This window comes from Tasmannia lanceolata, unplaced genomic scaffold (assembly GCF_043159265.1).
Source record: "Tasmannia lanceolata isolate RefF3 unplaced genomic scaffold, GAP_Taslan_0.1 ptg000011l, whole genome shotgun sequence".
In the NCBI taxonomy this organism is placed as follows: Eukaryota; Viridiplantae; Streptophyta; class Magnoliopsida; order Canellales; family Winteraceae; genus Tasmannia; species Tasmannia lanceolata.
In genome coordinates this window covers 10,103,046-10,128,634 of record NW_027518688.1, presented here as the reverse complement: position 1 = coordinate 10,128,634, position 25,589 = coordinate 10,103,046, and the positions used below count along the sequence as shown (strand labels likewise).

The 25,589-nt window shown below is 37.9% G+C and overlaps 1 protein-coding gene across 2 annotated transcripts in view; it reads left to right on the top strand.

Moving 5' to 3' along the window:
* The window catches only part of LOC143886143 (ribosome-binding factor A family protein), a 53,943-nt gene that overhangs the window by 11,412 nt on the left and 16,942 nt on the right, over window positions 1–25,589 (top strand). Inside the window, exons 2-3 of one of the 2 annotated variants that reach the window (XM_077390100.1) lie at window positions 1,061–1,234; window positions 24,011–24,324. In XM_077390100.1, the coding sequence (XP_077246215.1) occupies window positions 1,061–1,234; window positions 24,011–24,157 (321 nt within the window). In that variant the 3' untranslated portion in view covers window positions 24,158–24,324. The remainder of the gene's footprint in view (window positions 1–1,060; window positions 1,235–24,010; window positions 24,325–25,589) is intronic. The other variant, XM_077390099.1, reaches the window with a different exon arrangement.

Below are 25,589 nucleotides of genomic sequence, written 5' to 3'. Positions count from 1 at the left end.
GTTATTGAACACTAAAGATATTGGCTTGGCCGTATACGGAAACCAAGCCATCAATTAACGTTACAGAGGAATATAGAAGAAAATGCAAAAAATTCACCTTTGATATGATAGTTGGCTTCAGAATCAACGACCCAAGGAGAAGATTTATGTTTTATCTAAATTAGCAAGGGTAGGCTGTGGATATAAAAGGATGATGTACTGGCTGTTGAAAGTTTTTCCCGAGTTTCTCATATTCCTCATAAGAGAGATTAGGGTTTGGAGAAAAGTGAGGAAATGATATTGCTGTTCCAAAGAGTTCAAGAGTTTTAGTTGGAGATAGTGTTAAGCAATGGCAACTGTCTGGTAATGGTATTTTTGGTGGTGGAAAGGGAAGGAGGAAGAAAGAGTACATGAATTTTAAATTTATGTATAATAAAGGGCCATATTTTGTTTTTCTTTTTTAAAATAGAAGTCTTCTATGCTTGAAAAAGTTTGGAAGCAAGAAACTACCTGCAGATAATCAAGGTAGCATCCACGTAAGCACTAGGAGTTGAACCGATTTAACAAATGGCTGAGTTTGGACTTTATTTTCTAGCAAGGGTGAGCATAGAATTTCACAAATGGCGGAGTATTTTTATCATTTCCCTCGTAGTCATTTTGATTTTAGAATACTAATTTGTGGGAGATACTGCTGACTGGTTCCCTATGTTCTCTGTGTTTAATAACCATCCTATGGATCTTAAAATTCATATTGATTTCCTGCCATAATCCAGGTCAGCAAGTTATTTTGGTTGCGGTCTTGGGAGTTTCCAGTTTGTACTGCATGATAATATAATATTTGGGGCTCAAAAGATTTATTATTTGTTGCTTCTTTTGCTCTTTCTAAATCGTCTACAATACACTGTTCTGCATGGCAAATAGGTCACCTTTTCCGTTTGAACATAAATCAAATATCTTCTATGTTCTGTGTTTGAAAGTGCTGGTGGAAAGTTTCACTATTACAACAATTATTTTCATCAGTGGAGCAAATTATGCAACTCATCATATGAATACTTCCAACTTTGGTTTTACAATGTCTTAGGTGGTTAAAGTATATGTATCAGTATTTGGCGATGAAAGGGGGAGAGAGGTAGCTATTGCAGGGTTGAAGTCGAAGGCAAAGTACGTTCGAAGTGAGTTGGGGAAGCGTATGAAGTTGCGCCTGACTCCTGAGATACGGTTTATCGAGGATGAGTCTTTGGAGCGAGGCAGCAGGGTAAATCTCTTCTCTCCTTTTCTTTTCATTAGGCTTCTTTTTTTTGTTGTACTAGTGATGCTTTCTGTTAGGTATAGAATTGGCCATGAAATAAGGGTGCAACTTGGGTCGGTTTGGGTCAGGTTGAAGCCACCCCGAACCCAACCCGAACCTCTAAACCGTCAACCCGAACCCGACCCGACTCGACTCTCAACCTGATGAAGGCTAAACCCGATCCAACCTGAACAACTAATATCTCAACCCGAACCCAACCCGATTTCCCAAATAAAAAATCAGAAAAATGGTATTTTTTTTAGAAATGTCGGGTTTTGATGTGGGTTGGGTCAACCCGACACCTCAAATACAACCCGACCTGACTCAAATACAACCCGACCCATGTTTTTTTTCAGGTTGAATGCAACCCGAGTTGCACCCCTACCATGAAACCTGGTGCCGAGCACCTAAAATGCATAAAATAGAGGCCAGAGGTTCAAACTTCAAAGCTATCTAAAAAACAAGGCTATCTACCCTGAACATTGTTATATTGGTTAACTGTATGGAAGCCTTAGTGAAGCATTTTGTCATAGTGTATCTTGTTCACTCATTTTGAAATAAGAACACGTCCTAGTCAGCCAGATTTGTAAAAGTTTTTCACTCAAGGATTTCGAAAATCAGATGATCTAGCACACCTATATTGCGATTATTCAATATTGCTGTGTGTTCCATTATTTATTTATTTTGGTCAGCATGTTGATCTCACTAACCAGTAACCCAATATGTTGCAGACAAGGAAGCATCTTTTGAATATTAAATCTTTAATTCTGCTATCAGCTAATTTCTTGAATAAATTCTTACTGTCAATAGAACATTCTGGGACGAGAAAATGATTAATGAATTGGCTGTCATTAGTTTGCATATGAGGTCGAATATGATTTATTGAAGAATGGGTTACCTAGCTGTTTAGTTTTTTTGTGCTGCTTGTTTTCTTCTCACTCAATATTTGTGTTGTTCAATAGAAAGAACTTGACAGTTTATATTTTCTAATACCAATTTCCACCTTCTGTTTTTACCATTGTTGTCTTTCTGTTCTATCATGGAGATATGATTTTCCTTCCATCTTCTGTATTTATTTACACAAGCTTGAGTTGGGCAAATTTTGACCATTACAGTTTGAGTTGTTTAGGGAAAGCTTGCTTCCAATGTGGTTGGGAACAGCTAAATTTTGTTTTACTTTCATGTAGAATGTTCAGGTGAGCTTGTACCATAGTTGCATTAGAAATCACTAACTAATGAAGATTTGTATCTCTGGTACATATCTGGGAAAATATAATCCACATCAGCCAGATTAGTAAGCTACTGGTGGAGAATTGATGTGATATGTGTTCACTATTTGTTTTTTTTTTAAAATTTCTATAGGAAGGGTATGAGAAACTTTACCGGGATTTCCCTCCCACCCTCCAACCTGCGATCCGGGGTCGTTTTCGACCCGGATCACCAAAAATGGCGACCCGGGCGACCCACAAGAAAGGGAGAGTTGCATAGAGAGAGAGAGGGAAGGAGCAGGAAAGAGAACAAAAAAAACTCTCGTTCCTAGATTTAACCTAATCATACCTCATTGGAGGCCGAAAAAAGAAGAAACTGAGAAAAGGTAAAGAGACTAACCTGAAACAAATGTTTCGACAGAAACTTACACTGAAGATCGCAAATGAAAATACAATTCATGTACGGTATTGTAAAACCTCCTTCCTCGCTTTCTTGCTCTTACAGAGAGTGAAAGGGCGGGGGGCGGGGGTTGTAAATAGCATAAGAGATGAGCGAAAAAGGAAATCGTGGAAGGCATGCAACTACTTAAAAACCCTAAACAAAAAATCCGACCACAAGCCTACCGATATTGGCAATATAAGTTTTAACCACTTTTTTAAACATTTGTCAAATATTATTGCCTTTCCCAAAAACTGATATTGGCACTACAAGTTTTAATCTCTTTTTTAAATAACTGTCAAATGTGATTACCTTTCCCAAAAACTGTCAGCAACCACTAGTTGATATGCTTGACCGTCGTATTTAAGATAAGGGCCTAAAAATGCTTTACCATCTTTTGGCATAAAATTAAACGAGAGAGAGAGCACACCGGTGTGACCCGGATTAGTGCTCCAAATCGACCTGCGACCCTATATAACGAACCAACTTAGCCTACCCTTATCGTACCGCATACCAGGCTACCATCGTACCGCGTACCTGTTCCCGTACCGCTTACCAGAACGAACCGCGTTCCAGGTAACCTTGGGTATGAAACACTTGCATACATTTAGTGTTGGGAGAATAGTCTCAATGAGATTAGTAATCCTCTTTTTGGTTATATATGATTAATAGTAAGTGAAAAATGTCAAAGTAAGTCATATATTCATACTTATACAAGATAATTACATATGATATCAAATAGCCAATTACTGTTAATATACATGATGTATATAGTAATGTAGCTTAGTCAATAAGTATCAGTTCACTAAAAGGGAATGATAATATCTTGTTAAGAATATAGCCGATTCATCATTAATGCACACATTACGTAGAGGCATATGGAAGATAAGAATAGAACTATCATTGAGCCCGGTGTTTAAAAATGCGAATGCGGTGAGGAACGCGGCTGAAGAAAATCCTAGTCGACACAGCACAACTCGTTCACTACTCGGTTGACGCGGTCTTAATTTGGGCGAGTCAAAGGAGTTTTTATTGACTCTGTAGGGCAAAACATGGAACTCGGAGGCAAAACACGAAACATGGCCAAGGCAAAAGGAAGTCGACTCGGGGGAGTCCACGATGACGCGGGGGAGTTTTAAAACTATGGTTGACCTCGACTCTGCAGCTGCCAGCATGGCTTTGTTTTCAGCGTTTGCACTAAATTTAGTATGTCTCTCCTTTCGTGTTTGTCCACAAAACCAGAGAACCAAGAAAAATGCCAAAATGGATTTTTGAGCACCAACTAGTTGAGTAGCAAGATTAGGGTTTGATTCAATACGATGGAGAAGGAGAAGAAAGGAGGAGAAGTGAGAATGAAGTTAGTGAGTTGTTTCATAATCCCCACTCATAATAATATGAAGAGAAAAAATACGAAAGGAGATTACATGAGACCCCTATGGGGCCGACTAAACAAAACATGATACAAGTATAACAATATTCAACACTACCTCGAGATGGTGCAAAGATATCGCACACCCCCAGCTGGCATATTATAGAGCAAAAAAATTGTACTGATGAGTCCCTTTGTCAAGATTTCTGCAAATTGATCTCCTGTCCTCACAAAAGGAGTGAAAATAAGGCTCGAACTCTACTTCTCCTTGATGAAATGCTTAATAAACCTATGCTTTGTCCTTTCACACCGATTGTGATTACGGGCAATGTTAATGGAAGTCTTGTTATCACTAGATAATCTCATCGGATCTTGATGACCAAGTGCTAGCTCCTGGTTGATAATTCTTATCCATAGTAGCTCACAAAATCCATGTGTCATGGCCCTAGACTTTGCTTCAGTATTTGACCGAGCAACAACTGACTATTTTTTTCTTCATGTTACTAGGTTATCGCAAACTAGAGTTCAATACCGTGATGTTGTCCTTCTATCATTAATGGAGCCAGCCCAATCGGCATCAACATAGGATTTTATTCTCATATGGCCTTGCTTGGTAAAACAAGAGACCCTTTCCTGGAGCAATCTTCAAATCTCATAGGATCCTAGAAGTAGCTTCCATGTGGGAGGTCCGAAGAGTTTGTACCCCAAGCCTGTGATTTCCCTCTATAGGAGTATCAATGTGTTTACACCCTTGCATTCGTGTCTCCTTAAGCATTTCCTGAACATACTACTTCTGTGAGATGAAGATGCCTTGTTTAGATCCATAAATCCCATGTCTTGATGATTCCTTTAGTTACAAGCCTGCCTTGTTCCTATCCACAACACCATCTGCCTTGTGCCTAATTGTAAATACCCATCTACACCTAAAACTTTTCTTTCTTCGGGTCAGTGTAGCAATCTCCTAGGCGTTATTCGTATGAATAGCTCTCATCCCTTTGCCCATAGAGGAGTCTATCCACTTAGGATACATGAGTGCATCCAGAATATTCTAAGGAACAAAGGCATAAGACAACTGGTACACAAAAGAACGATAAAATGGCAAGAGATGATGATAAAAAACACTGTTATGATTATAATGTTGGGTGCATGACCTAACCCCTTTCCAGAGAGCAATAAAGAAGATTAAAATGAACAGAAATAGAATCACTAACAGGGGCAAGAGCGATAGAGTCGGAATTACCTGGATCCTGAGAAGTGGTGTCCTCACAGGGAGCAGTGGTTTATACTTCTGCCGTCTCACTTATACTTGAAGTTCCTTACTTGGTCGCTCCTGTGATGTCTCTTGATGGCATCTCCTGATCATAAGATGGAAATGAAAGAGTAGGATCTGGAAAATGCAATAATATAGAAGACATTTCTTCACTCCTCTTTTCCCTCTGAAGAGATGTCTTCACAGAGGATTAGTAGTTTGTACTCCAAAAAAATTACATCAATTGACACAAGATATTTCCAAGGAGGATGGTAAAAGCTATACCATTTTTGAGTGGCTTTTTTGTGAGAAGGGGGATGACCTAAAAATATACACTTTGTGGCCCTTGTGTCTACATTACCACGAGAGTGACTAGGGATTGGAACAAAGTAAATGCAATCAAAGACTCCAGAATGAATAGGAAAATGTTAGTAAAGGACGAAGACATAAGAACCTCAGTAGGTGACTTGAAGTCCTAAGTCCTAATACCCTAGAGGCTAGAGGGCATTCAATTGATGAGGTAAGCAACAGTAAGAACCGCCTCACCCCAATAATGTTTAGGGACATGCATTTGAAACAGTAAGGTCTTCAAGGCATTCAATTGATGAGGTAGGCAACAGTAAGAACCGCCTCACCCCAATAATGTTTAGGGACATGCATTTGAAACAAAAGGGCTCAAGCATGTCTATTCTTTTTCTTTAATTTTTTTGTGAAATGACAAGCATGTCTATTCTTCCTCTTCGCTATCCCATTTTGTTGTGGAAGATCCACATAGTTAGCTTGTTGTATATCATGCTCATCAACATACAAAGATAGAGTGATAGACTCCTAAAGAGATGGGTTATTTGTGAGTTGCATATAGAGAAACCTTATGATAGAGTGAATTGGAGCTATTCAGATTACATGATGGATAGAATTGGATTTGGCGATCAATGGCATTCCTAGATGAGCAAATGTGTTTCTTTGTCTTGGTGCTCTGTCTTGATCAACGGGTCGCCTTGTGGCTTTTTTGAATTTTTTGGAGGGCTCTGCCAAAGTGATCCTTTGTCTGCCTTTATCTTTACCATCTTGACTTACTCTCTTAGTTGTTTGATTGATAAGGCTAGAATCGACGATCTCTTTGATGGTTTTATGGTACTATCTGTAAGTTGCATATAGAGAAACCTTATGATAGAGTGAATTGGAGCTATTCGGATTACATGATGGGCAGAATTGGATTTGGCGATCAATGGCATTCCTAGATGAGCAAATGTGTTTCTTTGTCTTGGTGCTCTGTCTTGATCAACGGGTCGCCTTGTGGATTTTTTGAATTTTTTGGGGGGCTCTGCCAAAGCGATCCTTTGTCTGCCTTTATCTTTACCATCTTGACTTACTCTCTTAGTCGTTTGTTTGATAAGGCTAGAATCGACGATCTCTTTGATGGTTTTATGGTACTTTGCTGTTTAGTAGTGCTAAGGAGGAAAATGTTATGAAGCATAAGGCTTTTGTTCGATGTTATGAAGCGTTTATGAGTCGAGGATTACTTTTTTCAAATATTTGTTGATGGATGGTCATTTGAGTTCTGAAGAATGCAATCGTTTTGCCAGAATGATTGGGTGTGGGGAGGGATCCATCCCAAATTCATATATTGGGTTGGTTGGCTGTCTAAAGCCATTGGAACCCCGTCATTGAAAGAGGGTGGAGTACAGGTTTTATCCTTGGAAGAAAATCATGTATCTCTGGGAGGTCAGATTACCTTGATGAAATCAGTCCTTGCTAATGTTCCGTTTTATTACATGTCTCTCTTTATGAGCTTGATTGGAATGATTAACAGAATTGACCAGAAAGAATTTTTGGTGGAATGATTAACAAGAAAGTAAAAAGAATCACCCCGTCAATTGAGTTGAGATTTGTCTTCCGAAGGAAGAGGGTTGGCTTGGAATCAAGAATCTTTGAGCGATGAATAGCACGTCACTTGGAAAATGGTTATGTAGACTTGAAGAGGGAAATAATAATCTTTGCAAAAAGGTAACCGAGGATAAGTATGGCTCTAGCTTTGGAGGTTGAACTTCTCTTGATGAGTTCAGTTTCCTATTGTCACACTTTGGAGAGACATCATGATTTTGTTAGTTCAGTTCCAGGAATGGCTAGTCTCAGAGTTGGTAATGGGGGGAGAATTCAGTATCTGCTTGACCTATGGTGTGGGGTGAATTCTCTTATGGATGTACTCGAGATTTTTAGGGTGGTTTCAATGAGTGGAATCAATGTGGGGCATTCCATTGAATGGCAGGAGGACTAGGCGGCCGAGAAAGTGCTGTTTCGTAAACGTTTCTTCAATAGATAGTTACACTTGGTTGAGGCATATATGTGGCTTGCTTTGTGTATATCAGAAAATCTGGTGATGATAGAAGGTTGTGGTGTTGGTCTTCAGATGATAAGTTTATGATTTAATCTTTCTACCGTCATTTGGTCCTGTCCATTCCTTCCGCCCGCAGCTATGCACCAGGTATGTGCCTTTTGCTAGGCAACTTGTCTGGATAAAATCTTGATGGCCTTCGGGGTCATAATTGATTCATCATTAGTTAGTGTTATGTGCCTCGTTGTAGGGATACACTGGATCAAGGTTGCCAGAGCGAGAAGGGGGAAGCGAAGGCTCTCAGGAAGGTGGGAAGTGGGAAGCGTGAAGGGTCGGAGAATTTTTTTAATAGTTAAATATTTAAAAAAATTTAAAAAAATAAAAAATTACTAAAAGAAATAATTATATGAACCAAATAATAAAAAAATACTTTTTATTAAAAGATCCAACATTTACTTAAAGGAAAATCATTATCAGCTGAAATGCCTATGTTGACCAGTCTGTTGACCAGTGCCTGACAAGAAGAGGAAATTTTAGAAACCAAATTATGAGATTTTTTTTACTGGACTTTTGAGGTTTAATAATGTTTGGACATGATAAAATTTATGAATTTTTAAAATTGGAAAAATACCTCATCGTTTGGAAGTTAAGATTTTGACCCGACTTGTTTTTTTTTTTTTTTTTCGAATTTTGTATTAGAACTGGAAAGTTGACTTTTTATCCTTTTAGACTTGGGTCATGAAACTATTTTTAATAGATTCAAATGGGGTTATTCCCTTGTTTACATGTAAATCTTAAGTATTTAAATGACTTGACATGTAAATACTAAGAAGACGAAGAGAAGAGGACTAGCAAGAGACAAGGAGGGTAGATAGGAAACACGCTTCCCATAGAGTGGGAATCGAATTTCCCATAGAGTGGGAATCACGTTTCCCAGGTTTCCTAAACAGGATTCCCAAAAATCGGGGAATTGAGAAGATTCCCGTTTCGGAAATGATTTTCGGGGAATCAAGATTCCCCATTCTGAGATTCCTGCTTCCTTGCGCTGGATCATCTTTTTATTGATTGCAGGTTTGTTAGATGGATTTGATCATTCATTTTAAATCTCTTTGGTACAAGTTGGGTCTTGCCAAACCATCTCTCAGACTTCTTTGAGCAATGAGGTTGTACCTTATGGAGCTTTGCTTTGCTTGCCTCTCTATGGCTCCTTTGGAAGAAAAGGAATAATATTATATTTAATGGATCTTCGAGGATAATCTATTCCACTTAGTGGCATAATTTTTCACCATAATGCATTGGCATTTCCAGTCCCCCTATTTTTTTTGCAGTATCTCGGAGTGGGCCAGTCACCATTCTTGAGATGAGGTCTTAAGGAGTAGGATATCAACAAATAAAACTTCTCCAAGGTGCCCCCCCCTCCCTTTCTGGGTTCCTCAAGTTGAGAAACCTGAGCCCTGCTATGGAGGTCTGCTCTGTAGTGATGTGAGGTTCAGTGCTTATTCTGGGCAATTGACGAGCACTCTGATGATGCTGAGGTGCAGGCTTTGTTGTTTGGGATTTAACTGGTGGACTAGGATCTCTTGAACTTTCTCATCATGGAAGGTGATTTGCTTAGTGTCATCGTATGATTTTTGGACATGGACACGAGCGAAGCATGTCTACACGGACACGGCAACCCCCCAAAAATGTAGAAACAAGGACACAACTAGAAACATAAAATTTTTCCAAGTGGGATTTTTTTTCTTCTTTCAATGATTTAGCGGGAAATGATATTATTATGGTTAATTTATAGTGATATTATAATAAATTGGAGGTCCCTCAAAGTAAAAATTAAATAAGGTTGGTTCAAATTATCTTTCTTCGTGTCAAAAAGTAGTAAATTCTAGAAAGATTTTTCCTTTCCAAACATTTCTAGTAAATTCCTGCAATCCAAACAGGTAACTGTATATAGGTCTTTATTAGACAAAGTTTTAAAAAAGTGAGGAGTGCCTTTATCGAAACAAGCCAATGTAGGTCTTATTTTCATATCAAAATATTGATGTCCTACTGGGTTTAACTCTACGACGAGCTGTAGGTTTGAACTTTTTGATCAACAAAAAAGTTTCTGTAGCAAAAAAATAAGTGATTTTATGCTATTATTATAACCTGGTATTGTTGCAACAGTCAAAGCTGTAGAGCAAGGATGCTGCAGAGTTGCAGCAGTTAAAGTTGCAATCTCATTCCTTCAGTCAAAGTTAACTTTTTTACTTTCTGCATCTTTCTATATGTAGGATTAAAAGTTATTTGCATGGGAACCTTTTTACTGTTTGCATAACAAACGAGGAAGAGGAGGGTGGACGTGTCTAAACTCATTTCCGGGTGGATAGATTAGCTTTATAGACATTGATTTTTCCCCTCGAGGGTTTTTGTTGCTCATTTTTTTTCTGTTCGGCTTATTTCCTACCATCTCAGGCATTCAACTTCACTCTTTTGTGATGTGAACCAAGGCAGTGGAGCTCACAATCAAGAGATGAAAATCAGTGAGCTCATACTTGCTAACCAAATCAGCAATGGATAATTACCGAGAGGAAAACTTCACCTTCCGAGTTTGAATTTTGACACTAGAATGTAACAGAATATTGTGTTAAGTGGAGACAATAATCCAAAGGTAGAAAATTTCAAAGAAACTCATGGATCTGACTCCTAGTGGGTGGTCGGCAAAAAAAAAAAAAACCTTTCAAGATCGATTGGATTTGTGAATGTTCGGTGCAGAACTAGTATCTTTCTGCACTAATTTGGCTATAGGGTGGAATCAAAGAGGTTTGGAATGGTTGGTAGCAGCTTGTGGATCTGATGTTAGCTGAAAAGAAAAGGAGTTATTGAAGAAGAATAAAAAAACTAATAGAAGATGAATTCTTTCTGCTCACTTCCAGACTCAAAGGCACTTAAAGAAATGGAAGACATTCGACATTCCAAAATTGGAGTTTCGAAATGAATTCTCAGTTACTCACCCTAATAAGCCAGATCTAAAGATTAAAGATGTACTCGGTTACTAGTGTTTTCATGGAGAGAGAGAGAGAGAGAGAGAGAGAGAGAGAGAGAGAGAGAGAGAGAGAGAGAGAGAGAGAGAGAGAGAGAGAGATCAGAGGCGACACCTCTCTGTCCTAAGTAACTGACGGCAAAGGATGTAGCTAGATGCTTTGCAGTAATTTGTTCAAACAGAGTGAATTCAGGAAAATGAAATGAGTAATGATAGACCATGAATAATAAAACTCTACCAGTTCAAACTAGAGGGAAAAATAAAATAAAAATAAAACTGGACTTAAAGAAGTAGCAGAAAACTAACTGGAATGAAAAGGTTCAAAGGGGAATTCGTTTCAACAGAAGATACAACTGAAAGGAGAGAAGAGGTACCTTACACTTCCAAGGGGCTATTTCTCAACTCTTCATTCGAATCCCCCCTCTCACTCTTCTCACTACTACAAAGCTGTGTGCCTGTGTTGCATGGATTCAGATTCAAGTGTCGGTATCTGACACGGGCTCGAGGTGTCTTTTCAGCAAACCCCAAAAAGTAGGTTTTGTGGATTCGGTTATTTTTAAATAAAATAAAATTTTAAAAATTAATAATTTACTGTGTCGGATTTGGCCAGCCCCAAAAAGTAGAATTTGTGGATTCAGTAGTTTTTAAATAAAATAAAATTTAAATATATATATATATATATATATGAGGAAAATGATTGTGAGCTTGAAGCTCATATAGCTTATATGAGCTTGAGGGCCCAAACACATGTGGGCCCACATTGTTAGGATGATCCAAAGCATTCATTTGAAAGGCCCTTACATAGATAGGGCGTGTACAAAAAATCAGCTCCATATATATATATATACGTGAAAAATTTGAGGGTGAAAGACCGAGGCGCTTGAGTTTTTTATTGAGAGAGTCAAAGGAGGAAGGGGGGTCAATGTTCCAAGGTCGAGGGTCGAGGCGCTATGGATTTTATTAGAAGATTACAGGTTCTATAAAAGATTTAACAAGAAAACACGTTTAAAGGGAAAGTATGTAAGATTCACATTTTAAAAGAGACAACGATGGGTTGGATTCACCTGAAAAAACAGGATTCGTACCGGACACGGCTATGAAAAGAATCCGGGTGTGTCCGACGCGAATTCATGTTCGATTCGCATGTGGAGGCATGTCAATATGGATTCGGCATATGGCGGCAAAGAATCCATGGAGCACAGCTACAAAGAAACCAGAGAACTCACTCTCTTTCACTCTCGTTTTCTCTTCACTCTCCAAAACTGAGTTAAAAAAGGTCCCTCACCTCTATTTATAGAGGGAGGGTGGCCTTCAAGTTGCTTCCAAGTTTTGCCAGCAAGGCCAGGTCATAGCCATCTGGCTAGCTGATGTGGCACGCCTCATGGCAGCAAGCTATGCACCCAATGTGGTGGTCCCCCATGGCCAAAGTGGTCTCCTTGCTCAGAAGTTGACACCTGGCATGATTCCATGTCTTCAAGGTGGTCCCATCCTTGCTCCCTTTATGTGGTGCCAAACTTCCCCCATGAGTGGTTGATTGCTAGTTGTCATGTGTGGTCCCCAACCAAGTGCCACTTGGCATGTGTGGCCTACTTCTCCCAACCGATTCTCCCCCTCCCACACTTTTCATTACAAGAAACCTCACTATATTTTCCCACAACTCACTATCTTATTACTATAGTATCCCTCTACTAATTACCTTATGATGTTACAAACTATTTCCCTTGGCTTATTTAGAAAACTACCACACACACCATTCCTACTACACTAAGCCTTCCGATTCTTTGGCCAGGACCCGGTCCTTTTCATTTTTCTAATAAATTGTTGCCATTAAAAAAGTTGTATGAGCAACTAACATACATGCAGATTTCAAATAGGTCTCGCTTATTTCTAAGAGAAATTTGTATAAAATTTACACAAGGATTTGTACAAAAATGATTGTGAACAATTACCCAACTTAGTGAGATCATAGCTAATTGTTCAGTGGGATATCCAAGTCGAACAGAACACTAGTTTTAGTGTTTGGAGGTTGAAGCAAGCCCCTGAACAAGGTTTTACTACCCAGGCTGTGGGACAAAAGGGGTCTTGTTTCTAGTTACCCTGGTCATGAGTTTCATAATTTTGCCGAAAAATGCTTCACATAAACTCAAGGCATTTTCAAAGTTATAGAGGTCAAATTGTCTCCAATGAATCTATAGTTGTCTCAATAAAAACCTATGATTCGTGGACACTTCATATTTTCAGCATAGACCCTTGTCAACATGGACATGGGTGTGGACACGAGTTTAGACATGTCCACCCTCCTTTTTCTCGTCAGTTACGTAAAAAGTAAAAATATTTCTTTACCAATAACTTTTCCTCTTGCATACAACAAGATGCAGAAAGTAAAAAGCAACTTTAACTTTGACCGGAGGAATGAGATTACAACTTCAACTACTACAACTCTACAACATTCTTACTCTGCAACTTTGACATTGCAATTGATGGGAGGAATACAATTATGATAATAATCAAATTAAGGGCAAGGCACACCACTTAAGGTACTGTCTTTAAGACAGTAGATTCCTCCACAGTAGGATAATATCCAAAATGATTTGTAGGTGGCTCTTGGAATCTCTGCCCCTAGGATACAATGCCCGACACACTCTTGTAAAATCAACGGCTGCAACCCGTTGATTCACAATAAATCAATCTCCCAAAAATAACAAGAAAAATAAATAATATTGGTAAGGGTTGAGTCAACAAGAGCACTTAATGGGAAGATAATTAGAGAGAGAGAGAGACAACACTATTTCATAGTGAATGTATTGTTGGAAAGAGCACTCCCTTTTTAATAAAGTATTTTTTCATACTACTGTTTTGTTTTTCCACTCTATTTACAGAGTTATAGATTCCTCCCAGCGTCTTCTTCTTTTTTTCTCAAAGGGATGTGCCTTTTAAGACACACATTTGCCCCTTTTTCTCCACCAATAGATGTCTTTTTAAGACACATCTCTCTCTCCTCTTTTTTCATCTATTAGGAGAGATTCTCTCTCCTAATCACCACTAACTAACCCCGTATCTCTTTCTTTCAAATTTTGAAATTGAAAGGTTGGTTATAGTTAGTTATAATGCATGATTTTTCATAAAAGGCATTTGGGTATAGTGGTAAGTATTTGATTTTCTATATTAAAGGTCATGGGTTCAATTCTCAAGAGCATTACCTTTTTGTATAATTGATCTCCTCTATGGGATGATCTTTACCGTTGATGAGAAATCTCATCCAATGGTTGAGATTATGCTCCCAAAGGATACATTATAACTAAATATAACCAACCTTTCAATTTCAAAATTTGAAAGGAAGAGATACGTGGGTTAGTTAGTGGTGATTAGGAGAGAGGATATCTCCTATTGGATGAAAGAAGAGGAGAGAGAGATGTGTCTTAAAAGACACATCTAATGGTAGAGAAAAATGGAGAAATGTGTGTCTTAAAAGACACATACCTTTGAGAAAAAAGGGAAGATGTTGGGAGAACTCTATAACTCTATAAATAGAGTGAAAAACAAAACAGTAGTATGAAAAAATACTTTATTAAAGGGAGTGTTCTTTCCAACAGTACACTCACTTTGAAATAGTGCTGTCTTTCTCTCTCTCTCTCTCTAATTATCTTCCCATCAAGTGCTCTTGTTGACTTAACCCTTACCAATATTATTTATTTTTCTTATTATTTTTGGGCGTTTGATTTATTGTGAATCAACTGATTGCAGCCGTTGATTTTACAAGAGTGTCGGGCATTTTATCCCAGAGGCAGAGATTCCAAGAGCCACCTGCAAATCATTTGGATATTATCCTATTGTGGAGGAATCTACTGTCTTAAAGACGGTACCTTAAGTGGTGCGCCTTGCCCTTAATTTGATTATTATCATAATTGTATTCCTCCCATCAATTTTAATTTCTCCCGTCGTTTTTCAAATTTGTTCACCGCTTAGCCTATTTTCCCAACAATTTTAAGACAATAGATTCCAATTCCGATGGCATCAAGCGGTGACTTTAAATTATTCTCCATTTGGTGGGTTTGATCATGTGTACTGATGGAAAGTGAAGACCATTAAACATGACCAAGTAGGAGACTAGCCCGATCAAATCGGCTATGAAATTCAATTTGATGAGGACCAATATGTAAGTCAAAAATTCTGTGTTGAGAGTGATTTCATGAATAACCAGAGCATCTTAATTTCTATTTCTAAATTAGAGTATGTGTTTGTGAATTGTGTGAATTTAAAATAGCCAAATAAAGAATATTATTAATTAAATACATTGGGTTTCATACAAGTTGTTTTACAATTTGCTCTCTTTATATGATCTTCTTCTTTCGATGATGATGATTAGCAGTAGTATGAACGCCGTTATATGTGGTAAATCTCATTGTAGTCCTTGAGTGGACCAACAACTGTACCACATCACAACCTGGATCACATAGATTTTGAGAAATCTAATGGCAAGGGTTGAGATCAGAAGTTAGGAGACAGGAAGAGACCAAGAGAAATGAGTGCCACATAAGTTAGTATGAGCCTTTGGAAGACAAGAAAACCCAACTAAAAAAAAGGATAAAAAGATCATATGCGTGTATTTTGCCATAGACATGTCTTTGGAAATCTACTTGATTGTGGGAGTAATTACTGTAAGGAGACATGGCATAAAGTGATGCCTTTTTTGGGAGTGAAGTTTCCCAATTGGTCACTACATTAATCCAGGAAAGTTGTGTCTCTTCATGACAGAGATGAATAACTACAAGAATAAAAAAAAAATACTTGGAATATAAGTAGGCGTAAAAGATACATGCATTTAAATTCCATTTATTTTTCTTCTTTGCCTTTTTATTGACATGTGTGTCATTAAGCACACGTTGCACTCACCATGTCATCATAATAATGTTGAATCACATATGCACCTCCCTATTCTAAAAAGAATTCTCTCTTTTTCTCCTGCAACACATATTGCATCAGGTCTAAACAAGAGAAATTAGAAGGGCAGAAAAGAGTGCCATTATCATAGTGAGGGTTCGAAAATTATATTAAAAAAGAAAGAGAAATTATCCGTTAGTGAGGCGGAGTCGAAGGTCCTATCAGGTTGTTCACCTGCTGGCATTGTGGTTGTAGATGGTGTATGGATCAATAATCCGGATACGAAGGGCCGAGCGATACCATCCACGATGGAATGTGGAACGGCCATGAGGAGCAGTGGCGATCTATGAGATGACAGGCAAAAGAAAAGAGAAGAATAAGTTTTTCTTTATACTTTTAAACCAATTTTAGATTGAAAAAGCACTATTTGACAGTTATGTTTTTCAAATTTTGAACTATATTTTTGAATAAATGGTAGTCATACCAACCGTTTAACAAAGAGATGCAAATTTTTAAAATGACACTTGATCACACTGAAAATTAGTGGTTAAAATGTTCTTTTCTAAAATACACAAGTTGGTCCCCAAATTGAACCTCGAGACGTGATCTGATACGTTGACCCTAACCAAGATCATAATATGGGTATAAGCTCTTTAGAACACCTTCACTGGATGATACTAGGCTCTTAATCCATTAGGATTTGTTCGGTTAAGAACTACAACAAAGTTAAATTTTCTAGTCATTTGTCTTATATATGAAATGCCCGATAGAGATGAAACCAAAACCATATAGTCACCTCCTTGATAGCCTGCAAGATCAATGTTCTTGATTTTATAAGCAGTCATTGTAATCAAGCACATATGTATGTACCTACTTACAAAAAATAGGTGTTTTCTTTACTCTATACAAACTTAGGTCTAGAGATGATCTTGACCATCCATTGAAGATCAAGTGAGATCTTTGTTAAAGTTGAGTTGAATGCTAATTTCACTTAACAATTAGATTAGACTAGAATGGTGAGGTCACACATCATATAGTTTAATGAGCTTTTTCCATTAGAAAACTCTCAGATCGATATAATCTTAACCATTCATTCAAATCTTGTATGCCCTTCGTCGGATTGAGACATATTGAACCATACTCATTTAAGTCATGGTCGTGAGACTCATCAGATCGTAACTATTGATAACAATAAATACTAAGATTGAGAGATGATCTCGATCATCCATTTAGATCACGGTGAATTGATCAATAAAAACAACACATATGAGAACTAAATCCATATCGTTAAATTCCGTTGAAAACAACTTAATATGGTGATCCTAGGGCCTTGATCCATCAAGTCCTTTTTTAGGGTTCAACCAAGAAAAGATAGAGCATGAGTTTTGTAAGTCCTCGTATAAATAAGATGTCTGATTCACATGGGAATTATACCATTTGACTTGCCTTGTGACGTCCTTGATTCACTTCTAGTTTGACAATTTGCGTGTGTTTCTTGATGTTATAAATGCAGCTAGTCATGGAATTGATTTTGCAAAAGAGAAGACGATGAAGAGCGGGGAAGAGGATTGGCAATGTCCGGATTGTCGATATCATAACTATGGATGGCGTTTTAGATGTAGAAGGTGCTCTCAGACTAGACTCAATCCCTCCTCTCTGCCTTCTTGGGGAAGGAAAGGAATACCTTCAGGGAGATCTAAACCGGCCCAAGGTTTTGGGGCATGGTTTTGCTCCCCGTGCCAAACCTAAACTATAAATGGCGGCTTGAGTGTCGTTGGTGTCACTCGATCAGATCATCATTAAAATGGATTCTTCGATCTTCTAGGGCACAATCTAAAGATGATGAAAACAACCCTTGGCCGGATTCGGGTACAATCTATCGCAACATCAACTCACTGGTTCCAATTTTATCCATTTTAGGGAAGGAAGTAGATGTGCGAACAGATTCCCTCAGATCCTGCTTGATCGGGAAAAAGAAAAATCAAAATGAGACCTTGTAGGAGTTGTGGAAATGGGCACAAGTGTCCTGGGAAGCCTCGTCGTTACATTGCCCTTGTTTACTCACAAAGGATGAAGTTCTTTTTATGTTTGATTCAGAAATGCAGGCTTCACAAATCCTTGCTAAGGGATCGGCGGCCTTGGACAACCATCTTTCCCTCCCATCTTGGAAAAAGGATTTTATTCAAGGAGAGGAAGAGCTTTGGGTTCGTTTTTATGGCATCCCTTTCCATGCCTGGGCTGTTTCTACGGTGGAGGCGCTAGGGGGCCTCTTTGGTAAGGTAGTAGAAATCAAGATGGAAGGCAACCATCAGAACTGTATGACCTTCGTTTCGGCTAAGATTCTAGCCCCTCGATGGCTCTTCCCTAGTTCTGGAGTAGAGCTCAAAATCTCGGATCAGTACTATCCCATTGGGGTGAACTCTCTAAGGAAACGTATGAATCTGCCACCCAGGAATTAGGTTCCTCCCTATCGGCGGACCGGCCTCCGGCGACCCCCGTTGAGCCACTGGGCCCCATTAGAAAGTCGAATTCAAATTTTCCTGCCGGGAGGCCTGAGATTGAGCCGTTAGATATTCCTGAGAAAGGCATGATGGGACCTGAACAGAGGAATGAAGACTATTTGGGTTTGTTGGTGAATCCCAAGAAACCTACCCCTCATATTCGGCGGAGGCATTTTTCACACGCCAGGCAGACTTTTGTTAAATGCGCCCCTGGCGGTTCTTACAAAGATTCAATCTTCCCAGTCAGGGGGTTAAGCTCCCAAGAACATTTCATTATGAATAAACTAAGCACTATCTTGGGTTCCAAACCGGGTGCAAAGAAGATTTTTAGCAGATTGGTTGGACTTCTAATCTCCAGACCCCCTAGGTTTGGCCCTATCTATAGCTAAATTTATAGCTGGGGTTCCCGGGGTTGAAAAAGTCTAAGTTAATTAAAAGTAGTTGGATTTATTGATTCGTATTTTCTTCGGTAGCGAGGGAGGTGTATTGTTCGACTCACATCACTCTTCTCTAGGTTTGGAGACATCAAGGCTCTATAGCCCTTGGTTTTGCTATTAAAAGGCCCTCCCTATCCATTTTGAATATAGAATCCTTAGCAAAGTAGGAATGGCCTCCCCTGTGGATTCGGGAAGATCAGCTTCCCTAAGTAAGTTTCCCCTTTCTCTTTTATTCTGGGCTTGTGCCAGAATTTTAGCGATCGGTTTTTGGGTTGGACGGAGACAAAATCAGTTCCACATGAAGGCGGCAGGCTGCCATATGGTGGAGGAAGGACATGTAACCAGTGATCTTATGGAAGTCCTGATCTCGATTTCTTGGGTTGTATATCTGCTAGAGCCCCAAATTCAGCATAGCATGGATGAATCTCTTTTGGTTTTGATGGCTTGCCTAGATCACCAAACTAAATGACTATCTAACTGGTGATGACAAGTCTGTTTTAAGGAAAGCCTTGCATGAGAGGCCCCCAAATATGGCACTTTTCGTTGGATTTGACCTTTTAGAAGCTTCGGGGTTGTGCCTGGTTCTTTAGGGAGTGGGGAAGACTATAGGGGGTGACTCTAGATAGTAGGGATGTAATCTAGGTTCCCGGCAGGTAGGCAGTGTAAGGTTGGGTGGTCCTCACTGTAGCGGAAGGATTAGTAGATTTACTCCTTTGTTTTGCTGGTCTAGGAGTATGTTCCTGGCCATCCTTAATTGATTCTATGTATTACAAGTCGGGACCTCTAGTCCCCAATGTAACTTCCATAGTATCAATAAAATTGTCATCTTTCAAAAAAAAAAAACGCAGCTAGTCATGGAAAATAAACTCATTGGATTAGTAAGAGTCTTAGATAATTGAGTTTTTAACCCACAAATGTTTAAATTATTCAGAATTTTATGAGAAATTATTTACCATGGGTTTTACTAAATATTTCTTGTCATTAATAAATACCTCTGATAACTATATGGTATATTTGATATGCTATACCTGATATATATGATCTATGAATTTGAGATTAATAGATATCATAGTAAACAATATAATTTCTGAATTATATTGTGTGATATTAAATACATTAAATGTGGGGGTAATTGAGATTACTTTATAATTATGATTTATGAGCAAGCAATACAACATGAATAGTAGAATATGATAAAAATATCTTAATGATGCCCCAAACTCTATAATTTTGATAATGTGATTTGATTATCATGAGTGACAATCATTTGAGTGAAAATTATATCTATATCTATATTGGTAGATATTGTGTTTCATGTGTTATGATTTAATTAACATGAGTTGGTGGTAATCATAATGTGAATTTATGATTTATATCATAAAGTGGATATTTGAGTTCTTTGAAAATACATGATTATAGTGTATCATGTTGTTAGTATGCTATATAAAGAAAAAAATTGTTCAATACGAATTACATCTACTTTGAGAAGATAGCATGCATAGTTTGGAAATTATTTGAGTTTTTTGGATTTGAGTAAATCCAAGGTTGCAGGTGGTATTCAGATTTTAGTAAATCCAAAAGATAGAAGATGAGATCTGGATTCAAAATCCAAAATGAAAGAAGTGATTCGGATTCAAGTAAATCCAAGAGCAAAAATGTGAATCTGGTTTTTTACAAGTGAATGAGAATCTGTTTCTTGTTTTTTCAAAAAACAATGAAATATTATGCTATTATTCCTAAGATTGTGGCAGTGACACAGTCACTAAAAGGTAAAGTTATGGTATGAGTGTATTATCCATGAGATTGAAATATTTGATATGAGTAATAAAATTTGTTGAGAAATATTTTATTTTCTCAAGAAGCCATGATGTATATGAGTAAACTTGAAATATACCATATTTGGAAAATAGTAAGAGAAGGGAAGCGCGCATACCCTCTTACTAAACCTCTATTTGAGAGAGGATTTTTTAAGACCTTGAGAGATATGGGATTATTACCGGTGAGTTGAGATAATATTGGTTGTAGCCTACTCTTCTTGACTTTTCAAGAATAGAGTTCAAAGGAAATTTAGCCAATAAATTATTCGCAATAGAAATGTTGTGAGAGACAACATTTTAAGTGCATATTCTTATAAATAAAATCTCATTTCTAGGTGGTCAAATGCACTTTGAGAAATCTCATCCAATGGTTGAGATTGATGAGAAATCCCATCCACTAACTAAATATAACCAACCTTTCAATTTCAAAATTTGAAAGGAAGAGATACGTGGGTTAGTTAGTGGTAATTAGGAGAGAGAATCTCTCCTATTGGATGAAAGAAGATGAGAGAGAGATGTGTCTTAAAAGACACTTCTATTGGTGGAGAAAAAGGGGGAAATGTGTGTCTTAAAAGGCACATCCCTTTGAGAAAAAAAAAGATGTTAGGAGGACTCTATAACTCTATAAATAGAGTGAAAAACAAAACAGTAGTATGAAAAAATACTTTATTAAAAAGGGAGTGCTCTTTCCAACAGTACACTCACTTTGAAATAATGTTGTCTCTCTCTCTAATTATCTTCCCATTAAGTGCTTTTGTTGACTTAACCCTTACTAATATTATTTATTTTTCTTGTTATTTTTGGGCGATTGATTTATTGTGAATCAACGGATTCACCGTTGATTTTACAAGAGTGTGTCAGGCATTGTATCCTAGGGGCAGAGATTCCAAGTGCCACTTGCAAATCATTTTGGGTATTATCCTATTGTGGAGGAATCTACTGTCTTAAAGACAGTACCTTAAGTGGTGCGTCTTGCCCTTAATTTGATTATTATCATAATTGTATTCCTCCCATCAATTTTAATTTCTCCCATCGTTTTCAAATCCGTTCACCGCTTAGCCTATTTCCCCAACAGCAATAGTACCGGGTTGTAATAATAGTAGAAACTCTTGTTTTTTTGCTACTGAAACTTTTTTGTTGCTCAAAATTTCAAACCTGCAGCATGTCATAAAGTTAAACCCTGCATGGCATCAATATTTTGATATGAAATTAGCATCTGCATTGCCTTTTTTTGATAATGGCTCTCACTTTTTTAGAAGTTTAGTCAAGATCTAAATTTACTGTTAAAGTTTGGAAAGGAAAAATATTTCTAAAATTTCCTACTTTTTTTGACACACGAAAAAAGATAATTTAAACCAACCCTATTTTATTTTTTACTTTTAGGGACCTTTAGTTTATTATAATATCCCTCTAAATTAACTATTATAAAATCATTTCCCTTTAAATAATGGAAAGAAAAAATTTCCGAAGAAATAAATTTGTCAAAAAATTTTCTTGGAAATTTTTTCTGTTTCTAACCCTGCCTCTGTTTCTACATTTTGGGGTGTTGCCAGTGTCCAACACTCCGTGTTCATGTCGACATGCGACACTTGTGGCACTGTTCACAAGTCATAGATAATAACAAAATTGCTCAATTGATCTTGTTTACAAACACTTGGAGCAGAATGGGTTTGCAGGCTGGAGACATTTTCATTTTTCTAAAATAGATGATGTCACCTTCAATATGTTTGACTTTCTTTGAACTGAAGCATTTAATGTTGTAGAATTGCTTATTTATCATCTTTCCATACTAGTGCTCTGAGGAGTATCTCTCTATCAATGACTGTTTGTGTTGAAACATAGTTATACTGATGCATTTAATGTTGTAGAATTGCTTATTTATCATTTTTCCATACAAGTGCTATGAGGAGTTTCTCTCTATCAATGACTTTGTATTTACATAATTTTAATAAAAATAAATAAAATAATTAATTTTGAATTGATGCGAAAATTTTGATTCTGATAATCGGCAGATAGGACAAGAGTAACTCATAAAAAGAAGATAACATACATATATAATTATGTTTTAAAAAAAAATACAGTTTCATAATTTTTAACTATGTTCTAACGAAATTAAAATAATGTAAAATAATCTCAGCTATCAATTCCGTTTCGTTTCATCACGAAACGCTTAATTCCAGACTGAAATCTGATACGAAATGGGTACCTATTCCATTTTGTTGTCCGTTTACTTGAGATTTACATGTAAATTATGGAATCTCCACAAACTAGAACTCCTATTCCAAAACAAATAGTTAGTGGGCCCATAAGCACACATGGGCTGATTTTGATAAAGAATATAGTAAACCCAAACTTACTATTTTTAGTAAATTTAAATTTACTATATTTAGTAAATTCGAACTTGTTATATTTAGTAATTTTGATAAGGACACCCCAAAAGTACTTTAATGCACCCACCTTAATTGATATTGGCACCCTTTCTATAACTTTTTTTTGAATGATACCCCTTCTATAAATGATTGAAACAGTGAGGAAAGACTTGATGGCTAGGAACATAACAGAGAACATGACCATGGATAGGAGAGAATGGAAGAAAATGATCTATGTAGACGAACCCAACTAGTGTCAGGATTAGACTTAGTCAATTTGAGCCGGGTAGGCCCTTTCACCTTCTTCATGAAAATTTTCTAAGGGATTCATTAGCCAACCCCAACTAGTTTGGGAAAGAGGCTTAGTTGAGTTGAGTTGAGTTATATACCCCTTCTATAACTTAAATGACTTAAAAAGACACCTAAAAACCAGTAGGGCTCCCCGCCAAACCCCAGCTTACCCATAAAAGAAAAAGACACCTAAAAACCGGTAAAAATTAAAATATGGGCCCGAGGATAGTCCCCATAATTGTGACTTCAAATTCAGGAGTAATGAGGTTGCTTGCCACCCAAGTCATACACCTGCCCCATGAGTAAAGGTGCTTCTGTCTTACCATTGACATACCCACAGAAAACTGTATGTCTTAAGTTTGAAGTACACCTATCATCCTGAAACTTGACATTCCTAAAACCTTGGATACGAATTTATGAGTTCCCCATTGCGGCAAGAACACGCTCTCATGCAGGAGACCAAAGCAAATTGTAGAATGGGTAATTAATGTCTGATGGTCCAAGTAAATGTGAATCTTAGTGTTTTAACACTTCTAAGTAGTTGCTGCAGTTACTGATTGAAGTCCTTTGATTGCATCTGACTTTTCTTCGTGCGATTTACTCACAAAAGAAGAATTCATGTATATAGCATATGCACCTTCTAGTTTAGGAATACTTGCCCGTCAAGTATTTGAAATCAGTGGTTATTTCTTTGCTCTATTGGCCCCTGTATTCTCCTTGGTCGTTTTGTGATATTCTTTTCCTTCTGCATCCTTTTGATCTAGTGACTTGGAATATCATTTCGGCTGAATGTTTTAAATATAATCTAACTAATGTTTACTTTCACAGGTGATTGCAATATTGGATAGGTTAAAAAATGAAAAGAGCACTTCTGAAGATCAAGAGGAAGTGCAATCTGATATTTCCCATCTATCTCGAGATGATGGTGATTGGGACAAAGACGACCCAGATGAAGGCATTATATACATAGAATAGCTCATCCAGTGGCCCTGCTATCTACTTGCGGGACATTCATTTGGGTTCATTGCTCCACAGGTTACATCCTAAAACTTCCCAAAGAAATTTTCAGTCATTATAAGATCGAGCCTCATGCCGCATTGAGTATGAGCCGAATCCCCAGACATTGACGCCATGGATTAAAAGTTAGCTTTCTTCCCCACCATCAACACCACCACCAAATTAATTGCAGTCTGAATATTTATAAACCAGTTATTTCTATGTTTTTGTTAATAACGAACTTTCTTTATCACCACCCTTTACAAATCCAAATTCACACTATCATTTCTGCTATTCCCATCCGTATCGGAACTCCCAGTCGTCAATAGTCAAGTATCCCTGGAGGTTTGAATAGGGAGGGGACTCTTTAAACGTCATCCGATGGCTTAATGGCTCAACCAAGCATCCCGGAGGTTTGACCGATATTTTAATGAGATATTGGATTGGGTGGGGTCTGCAGCATTTGTATTTTAGCACGTTCGAAGATCTGCCAACTCGTTCAAAGAGATTTTCTTTGGGAAGATAGAGAGGGGGAAAAGAAGAGACTAAAGCATTTACTGAAATGGGAAATAGTTTGCAGGTCGAAACGGCGTGGCGGGCTTGGCATCGGAAAAATTAGACTGCGCAACAAATCTCTACTGGGCAAGTGGATTTGGAGGTTTGGTGTGGAAAAAGAGGCTATATGGCATGATATTATTGGGGACAAATATGGGAGGGGATGGGGGGATTTGGAATGTGGTGCTCTGGTAGGTCGGAAGGGGTTTGGAGCATGGCGTTCAATTTATTCCACTTAGGAACACATTCGACCACTTGTAACATTCAGGGCGGGGAGGGGTGACACGGTGGGATTCTGGTGTGACTTATGGATAGGGGACTCAATTTTGGCCAATGCCTTTCCGGAGATTTTCCGCCTTGCAACCAATTGGCAAGCAACAATATTCGACTATCTATCCCGCGGTGGTGAAAGAGGTGGAAATTTTTGGGACATCCGGCTTCGCCCGGATCTTAAGGAGAATGAAATTGAATCCTTTACGGCACTTCTTAACATCTTATCCAAATGGTATTTTTCACAATCGAGGCGGATAAATGGATTTGGACACCCGATACGCAAGGGGGTTTCACCGTGAAGTCATTCTTCCATAAGCTTAGTGAGGGGGATTGTCGTATCTCATACCCGAAGTGCTTATATCTATCTTTTGTACCTCCTCGAATTGCAGCTTTCGCATGGTTGGTTTCACATAAGTGAATTAATACATGTGAAAGATTACAGAAGAGGTGCATACGCCTGCTAGTTGGTGCTTTCTATGCCGCAATGACATCGAAACGCTGGACCATGTGCTTTTATTATGCCCGTACTTTTTCTTTATTTGGATAGAGATTATCAAATTCTTTGGCATGTCATGGGTTTTGC